The sequence below is a fragment of the Sitophilus oryzae genome, unplaced genomic scaffold (assembly GCF_002938485.1).
Source record: "Sitophilus oryzae breed Bouriz unplaced genomic scaffold, Soryzae_2.0 scaffold_1382_pilon_pilon, whole genome shotgun sequence".
NCBI lineage: Eukaryota > Metazoa > Arthropoda > Insecta > Coleoptera > Curculionidae > Sitophilus > Sitophilus oryzae.
Window position 1 is genome coordinate 6811 of NW_022146040.1, and position 9177 is coordinate 15987.

A 9177-nucleotide genomic window follows, 5' to 3' on the forward strand; every position below is an offset into this window, starting at 1 on the left:
GACCCGAATCCTTAATAGTCAAAAAGACTCGCATCCTAATAGTCAAAGGCTCGTAGCTTTAATAGTCAAAATACTCGTACCCTTAATAGTCAAAAGGACTCTCAACCTTAGTCCAAAGACTCGCAACCTCCAAATGTCAGCTCTGTGACAAAACACAACACAAAACTACTTAACAGCCGGCCGTCTACTACTGACTGACTTGCCGCGCGCCGGCAAGCTAAGCCTCCTCTTACATCACATTTTTACCTGATCACAAATATTTATATCGCTTGCCAATGAATCATACTATTTTCTCTCTAATCGACTTTCAAATTAAATAGAGTGTTCTAGAATTGCTAGATAAATAAACAGAGGGTTTCGAATTATAAAACCATTGAAGGAAATTTGTTTTTTCGGGTTTTAGGCCGTCGTTGGTTAGAATTTATGCGTCGGCGGAGGGGGCGTGGCTTGTTCCGGTGGTGGTTCTTCCGGAACTGGTCTACTTCTCTGTACTGCTACCTTGGTCCTAGATATAGCTGGATGCCAAATTCTGTTTAGGTAGTGAGTTTCTTCCTTCCTGTTGAAATTATTTGGATGTTTGTGAATTTCAACAGCTTCCCTGACCAGACGAGGATGATATCCAGATGTTGTGGCAATGACTTGGGTGACTTCGAAGTGGATTTTGTGGTCACCATATCTTAGAGCATGTTCTGCTACGGCCGACTTGTCTGTTTGCCATAACCTGCAGCTTCTCTTGTGTTCCGTAAGTCTCGTTCCTACTGAACGTTTGGTAGTTCCAATGTATACGCTACCGCAGGAACAAGGTATACGGTAGATCCCTGCAGAGGATAATGGTACCCTTTTATCTTTGGCTGGTCTCAAGCAGTCCTTTATTTTCCGGGTAGGTTTGTATATTGTTTTGATGTTGTGTTTCCTGAGAACTTTTCCAATCCTATCGGTGACCTGGGAGACATATGGAAGGAAGGCCTTATTAACGGTGTTATTCTGTTCATTGACGTCAAGTCTCCTCTGCCTAGGTGCTAGCGCCGCCTTTATTTCTTTCTCATTATACCCATTAGCAAGAAAGGCTTTATTTAAGTGACTTAGTTCCTCTTGTATGTGATCCTTAGCACAAATGCGTCTTGCTCTATTTGCTAGTGTTCCGATAATCCCGTGTTTTTGGCTTGGATGGTGATTTGACAGTTTGTGCAAGTACCGGTCTGTATGAGTGGGTTTTCGATACACCGTGTGATCCAAATGGTCTCCATTTCTCTTGACAAGCACATCGAGAAAGGCCAGTTGGTTGTTTTCTTCGGTTTCCATGGTAAATTTTATGCTCGGGCTCTGTGTATTAAGGTGATGAAGGAAGTCATCTAGGCTGTCTCGTCCATGTTTCCAAACAACAAATGTATCGTCCACATAACGAAACCATACTGCGGGCTTCAGAACTGATGACTCTAGCGCTTTTTCTTCAAATCTTTCCATAAAGAAATTAGCAATTATTGGGCTGATTGGGCTGCCCATTGCGACACCCTGTTTGTTCGTAATAATTGCCGTTCCATAAGAACTAGCGACCAGTCAGGCACACTCGGAAAAGCTCCGCGATGTCAGGTGGAAATGATTCCTTAATTAGATCCATTGACTCGCCCATTGACTTTGAGTTGTCCACCCGGTTTCTTCTTACCGTCTACAAGCTCACCGTAAATCAGAGATTTTGGTAGGCGGTTTTCTTGCATTCTGCATACGTAACCCGCCCATCTTAAGCAAGCCTTTGTAATCACGACTCCAACGCTCTGGCAGCTAGCTTTTTCAAGGACAGATACTTTTGAGACATGGTGGAACCATCTGATTCTTAAGAGTTGTCTAAAAAAGGTGTCTCTGTTGCAACTTGTTTAATGCGTTCATGTGTCGGCGGTACGGCGCGGCATCGACACCTAGGTTTCGCTTCCATATAACATGGTGGGAATTATTCTTGCTCGGTATACTGCAAGTTTTGTTTTTGGGCTCAAGCCACGGTTGTAGAAAACCTTGTCTTTTAATTTCCAGAATGCTCTTGAGACGCTGCTAATCCTGTGCTGAATTTCAGAGTCGATATTTGGCCTTTTCCGAAACCAAACTGCTTGTGATCAATGTACACATTAAGGCCCAAAACCTCGCATGCCAAGGTATATGTAACATTTCTTGTAATTGCTGTAACGTTTTATCAACTAGAGCGCAGTCATCAGGGTATTGAAGTTCTGTGATGAATTTTCTACGTGTTTTTGCCCTGAGTATTTTTATGTTAAACAGACCGCCGTCATATCTGTATCTAATGCCCAATCCTCTTTCCTGCAGTTTGCTGTCCACTATAATGGAGAGCGCTGCCATGAATATGTTGAATATGAGATGCGCTAAGACACATCCCTGCCGAACTCCTGTATTTGTTAGGGAGGGATCGCTCAGTGATCCATGATGGTGACACTCTTGTCTTGTTGTTGTTATGGAGGCTTTTATACACTGTAAAAAAATTGTTGGGTACTCTGGGTGCGCCATCTATGACCTGGATAAAGGACTAAAAATTAAATTTAAAAAGAAATCTGCATTACATTCAGAGATATTTTAAGCAGCGTCATCTAACGCAATATATTATACCTAATCGCAATATACATATATGGTCAGTTTGAGAGAAGACTGTCAATTCAAAATAATTAATTTTTGTTTTCACAATGACACGACTGCAATTTGTCTATATTTTTATCTGAAGAAGAAATACAAGTTGTAATTCTTACTGGGTCTGCAGCAAGAATTACAAAAAATATAAACAATTTTTTTAGTTAACGTTAGATGCTGGACACCAGCCTTGTGTTTATTCAAAAAAAAAAAGAAACCAAATTAAGAAATAGATAAATAAACACAAGAGGTGTCGTCTCTCAATTTTATTGTTTGACTACCTTTCCCATAACCAACTGTATAACTAAAAGTCAATTTTGTGTTTCAGGTTGGATGTAACGTCGAAATAATCAAACTTCGTCATCAGACAATATGAACCCGTGCGAGCGCATCCATCCCTGGAGCATCGGCCAGAGGCAATCTCAATTTTAGGAGCCACCTGCGATTCCTGGACATGCTCTTTCTTAAATCGTTCCGAGAGTGAAGCAAATATGGAGGATCGGGACGACAACGGTACAAACGAGACGCCGACTTACATCAATGTGACGAACGAAATGCCCATCGCTTACGCGGTGCCGCTCTATGGTTACTTTATGCCCATTCTGTTAGTGATAACTATCGTTGCCAATACTCTCATAGTGGTAGTGCTCTCGAAACGGCATATGCGGACTCCTACGAATATCGTGCTCATGGCTATGGCGCTCTGTGATATGTTTACTCTTCTAGTACCTGCTCCGTGGCTAATCTACATGTATACGTTCGGGAACCATTACAAGCCCTTACATCCTGTACCTGTATGTTATACATGGAATGTTATGCACGAGGTAAGTGATTCAACGATTCAGTTATTATTCCTTTTAATAGTATTAAAAATGTATATATGTAATTATACAATATGTCTAAAAAAATTAAGACTTTAACGCCCTGTAGTTTCGAAGCAAAGTGGAATCACTGTTGATATAGAAAATAGATATTATTTTTACGTGAGGAATCTGCCATGGCACATGTATTTTGAAACACACTGTAGTAGCTCTAATACCAAAAATATGTTATAAACACTGAGAAAACATATCACCTTGACGAGTATTTGACACGCATTAGAAGATGGTTAGCAAGGTGTTTTCTTTGGTGAGCTTTTCTGTGATTGAAAAGCCCGATACGTGATGTTATCTCTCTTCCGCACTCCAGACATTCAAAAATCTCGTGTTGTATTGTGCGCTGCTTCCTCCCACTGATGCTGCATACTTATACCCTTTATGTTTTCATGGAAAATATCCTTGTATCTTTTGAATTGTCCACTCGATTTCCTCTTACCGTCTACAAGGTTTTCTTGCATCCTGCATACGTGGCCAGCCCATATTAAGCTGGATTTAGTAATCATGACTTCAGCGCTATCACAGCTTGCTTTTTCAGGGACTGATACATCCGGACACATGTTTATATGAACTTTTTACCTTAAAAAGACTCAAAGAATCACCTCCTGAAATTTGGCTAGAATTAACACCCTGTATTTAAAAATGGCAAGCTAGTGATTTAGTAAGCTAGGTATGTTTATTTTAATGGGAAAAAAGTGCATTTGATAAAAAATAAACAAACCCGCATAATACAAATACTAGACACTAATTACTTAATTTTAAATGTATCTAAATAGGAACTTTAATAATTTAAAAATGGACAGGAACACTTAAAATCACTTCAGAGAATATACCAAATATGCAAAAATTCCAATAAAAAAAACACAAATGGCACATTAAAATCTGCATTATCTGAAATTAAGCTATACCTAAACGGCTAATAAAATAATAGTGACAAGACTAAATAAAAGTGACAAGACGCCGACATCGATAACGCGATGAGCAGTTTTTAATAATAATATTTCGAGTTCCGAGTTATTATTACATACTTGTTTTACAATTTATTGTAATACAGTAGCATTCCTTCGAATAATTTTTTATTTAAGTATTGTTAATATAGTCATATTAATGATTATAGCCCGTATGGTTTCTAAAATAAATAATGAAGCGTGTTTTTATCAGAATTATTAAATGATTAAGTAGACATAGTTAATATTTATTAACTTTGTAAGTGTTATATTTTAATATAATTATGGATTTAATAATTAAATAATTATCTTAAGTTTAAATTGTGGTAAAGTTGTATGAGTTTCAATCATTTATATTTAAAATCTTAGGGAAGACAATATAGATTTTTTAGGCAGGAGAACTCAAGGGAAGGACCGTGTAATTAGTAATTAAGACTACAATTTTTTTTACTTGCCATTTTTCTTGTCGTTCACGTTGCACTTTGACTCTTCGTTGTGTCACACACAATCTGAATTTCGGATATATGATGCAGATCTGATAAATTGAAGCAAATATGTTAATTGCAAAGTATGCAAAGAAATATTTTTGTTAACTTTGCAAATACTTAAGGCATGCAATAATTTTAAAAAATTTTAACCTGAGAATACTTCATAATTGTTGGACGTCTTGAATGATAAAGATTTGAATTCTCGGGTCTATTTTGTTTAAGTAGCTAACAAATAATTTCAAAAACTCAACTATCAAAATATAATGGTAGCAAATTTTTAAAAGTATGCATAGGTATAATGTTCTATATTAATGGGACATACCGAATGTAAACTAGGTATAGTTGCTGCAATCGATAATATATTTTGGTACTTATTTTCATCAAAACAAAATCCGTTATGATGAAACCGTCAATACCGCTACTCATATTATGGGCACCTATGTATCTTAAATCTCATAATGATGTTTAAAAATACATAGGTACATACTATGAGTAGTGGTTGTGACGGTTGTTTATTAAGTATGATGAAAAGAAGCTGCAAAGTAAATTATCGTTGAAGCCAACTATATTTTAATTTATTTTTATCTACAGTAAATATGCACGGTAGGGGTTCAAAATATGCCTAAACTGTGATACTGTGATATGCTGATACTTACCTGTGAGGCAACTCAATTCGAGTATAAATTTACATGTACATTCCAAGTATCTTCTTGGCACCCCGTTCACCCTTATTCCATCATTTTTATAAAAAAATATTATGATTTATAACTTTTAATTTTTATTGTGAAAATTGGTGAAAAGTAATTTTTTTGTACGGCGAATTTAAATTTTATGGGCCATCCATATATCACACCATATGTTGGGATATTGGTTAAACCTAGGAATACCCAGGTAATAGCCCGAAATATGCAAAAGAGGGAGTGAGTTTAGGTTAGATTAGAATTAGGTTTTAGTTGGTTTTGCATTAATAAAAATATAGACCTAATCTAAACTTAATCTAAACTGACCCCTTTTTTTGCATATTTCGGGCTCATACGTGTGTAGAAGCCCGTCATAGTGTCGTGACCATTCACGAATCCGCACGCGTTTCTCTCCATCATTAATATTTTCCTCACTAACTTCTTCACTTTTACAAAAATACATTACGATAAAAATCAAATATCAAAATTATTTAACGTTGCGGACGGTTCACTTGTTCACTATACATATCTGGAATATATTTGTGAGTGGCGATTAACGATACGTTTACGTTAGACTGCCGGAGTGCTGACGTCACGAATGTCAAATTGCTTTCCAAACAAGGTTTAGTTCTTTTATATTTCTATTGAGCTCTTCCAAATAACGTCACAAATTAATATAAAATGTAAAAAAAAACACGTGATTGACGACAACCGCCGACTTGTGTCTGGTATTTTCAATACGCCTGTGATCGTTCCGCATGTTGCAAAATCTGTGAATTTTTATTTTTAAAGATCCTTGTTTCAGAGGCAATAAGTATTCCAAGAACATTGCAGTTTTGTTTTCTTTTGGTAGTATTATATTCAATTCTATAGTACGTTTCGTATAGATGCTAATAAAGAGATGTAAAAATATTCAACGTTCATATAGGTATTTAATCGCATAACACAACGTAAGCAATGATTCGGGAAATCATAGAGTGTTTCAGACACGTTGTGTACGCGCATAAAATTGTTCCAACAAATTTTATTTATCTCCTGCAGTAGAATCTCCTACACGTGCCGTTTTCTGAACACTATTATTTTAAAGTTGTCGGTATGAAGTATAAGGGTAGTAAAATATTGTTCTAACAATCCCATTTTAAGCAGCTTAAGATATTAGGCGGATGCAATTCTGTGAGAAATCTGAAAGTCAAATTTAGGGTAATGAGACAGCGAGATATATATGTTAAGATAGGCAATTTGCAGGTCGTATAACATTATTCATACCAATATACAACATAGAGACAAATATAAACAAACAAATTATGTAGGTGTGACTGGCTTTCTAGGCTCGATATAAATAAATAATTAAACAATTATTGTAAAAAAGTAAATTTGTAAATCATATTTATATATCAATTTTAAAAAGAACTAGTAGCCAATTTATTACTTGACCGCATTTTACAAAAAAACATATGAGAGTGATCGTAAAGGCGAGACGCTGGCGCTGATCTAAAATTTTGAGAACCATTGTATCATCTCTGGATTATCTTCTTCTTCTTCTTCTTCTTCTTCTTCTTCTTCTTCTTCTTCTTTTAGAAGGCGTATCGCCTGTTTAGTTCCGGTTTCCTCCTCGTCTAAGCAACTCTTGCGAGGTTGACTGCTAACTGTCTTGCCAACGTTTAGGTGGTCGTCCAGTAGGTCTTCTGCCATGGGGTACGTTGTTGCGAATTATTATGGCCATTCTGTCGGGGTCCATTCTACATTTGTTCACTGAAAAAACCGCCATATTATTTTTAATCCGATTAACTAGGCAAATCCCGGTAAGAGTCTACAAGATTATGCAAATATCTTACATTCAATTTATTTCTATCCTGCTAAAAGCCAATGAAACTTAATCTAGCATTTAAAGTCAATGAAACTTATTAGCTATCAATTATATCTAAAAAAAATTACGATGTGCTTCCGATGATAGGTACGTAATATTAGTGATATTAACACAAAAGAAATACAAAACACAAACCATAGGCCAGAATACACACAATGACTATTACGACAATAAACAATATATTTATGTATACCGCTCAAAATTCCATATAGAAGGTCAGTTTTATACGATGTTATGGGTATTTTGGAAACTACTGTGGAGCTAGAGAGTCGATAAAAAAAATCTATATTGAAAATGCTTCCTAATTCCATTATAATCTATTTTAAACAAAAAGTTTTCAGATAAAAGTTGTAGATAATCACATCCTTAATGAAACTGTGTTCTCCGTTTCTTTCTAAAACCTGTCATTTTTGACATATGACACAAACATATGTTTTTTTTTAAATGGAAACCATAGTTCGCTTCTTAAAAAGCGCCTTTCTTTTCGGCGATATAAGCTATAATATGGTTTTTTTCAAAAATTAAATGTGTTAGAGCCAGTTCTTAACTTTTTTACATAATTTCACTTAGTTAGCCATGGAAACAAGTTCAATAGTCGTTGATCCCAAAGACGTCACACTGTTACACCAAAAAAAATAGTTTATCGAGACGCAACTAAATTCTAAATGTGATTTACCAATGGGATTATTGGTTCAACAGTAGTCTGTGGTTCAACTCTTCTTGGACCATACATTTTCGAGGATACGTTGACCGGTGAACGTTACTTCTGCTTTTTAGAGAACGGTTTTCAAGACATGTTAGAAAATTAAAATTTAGTGACTCGCGCATTAATAGAGTGGTTCCAATATGACTTATATTATGACGCTCCCCCTCATAATGAAAGAAACATTAAAAAATATATATATGATAATTATGCAAATAGGAAGAGGTGGACCAACTGCATAGGCCTCCTCGGTCACGTGACATATCTGTATTAGATTTTTTTATGCGGTATGATTAACAAGAAGGTTTACAAGAGAACTTGAATCATCCTGGAATCGTAGAGAACATCTTAAACACTCACCCTGTTTACGAGACGTTGCAGAAAAAATTAAGGATAGGAAAACACTATAACATATGGTCACCCGAGAATTAGGTTGTTCTATATCCACTTTTAGGGTAAAATGAGTTACATACACCATTTTTTTATGCAGAATTAGCTTGTTCTATATCCACAAAAACAATACAGCCAAATTCACAAATAAAGAAAAAAAATCTAATATTTTGTACTATATCCATATTAATTTGAAAGTCGCTAAACCATATAATGGCCTACATCCAAAAATCACTATTTAAAGTGGCCTACATCCTACAGTTTGTAATAAAAAAAAATAGAATTATTTTGTTCTTTATCCTAAGAAGTGGATATGGAACGAAAATACCAGTTCAAAAAATATGTTACTATGCATAAAATTTAGATTGTTCTATATCCATTTATTTTCGATCTCTATCTCTCTAACACACAATGTATGTATCTGTTTTTATTTAAATTTAAGGCTTTTGTTTTAAGCGGGTGAAATTGCACCACTAAACGTTCGTTTGTCAAATAGGCGGAAAATCGGTTCGTTTGAAAAGCACTGATTGCCTGATTTGTTAGCAAATTCGAATGTTTCACACTTTAGAATTTCGTGAAACCAGCTGCTTCAACTCAAT

The 9177-nt window shown here is 35.6% G+C and overlaps 1 protein-coding gene across 1 annotated transcript; it reads right to left on the reverse strand.

Annotated features, from left to right (window-relative positions):
• Positions 1–414: 414 nt before the first annotated feature.
• On the reverse strand, positions 415–1503 carry LOC115875367. The gene has a single exon (XM_030890795.1). It carries the CDS (start codon positions 1501–1503, stop codon positions 415–417), a length of 1089 nt encoding a protein of 362 aa, XP_030746655.1.
• Between the last annotated feature and the right edge of the window lie 7674 nt (positions 1504–9177).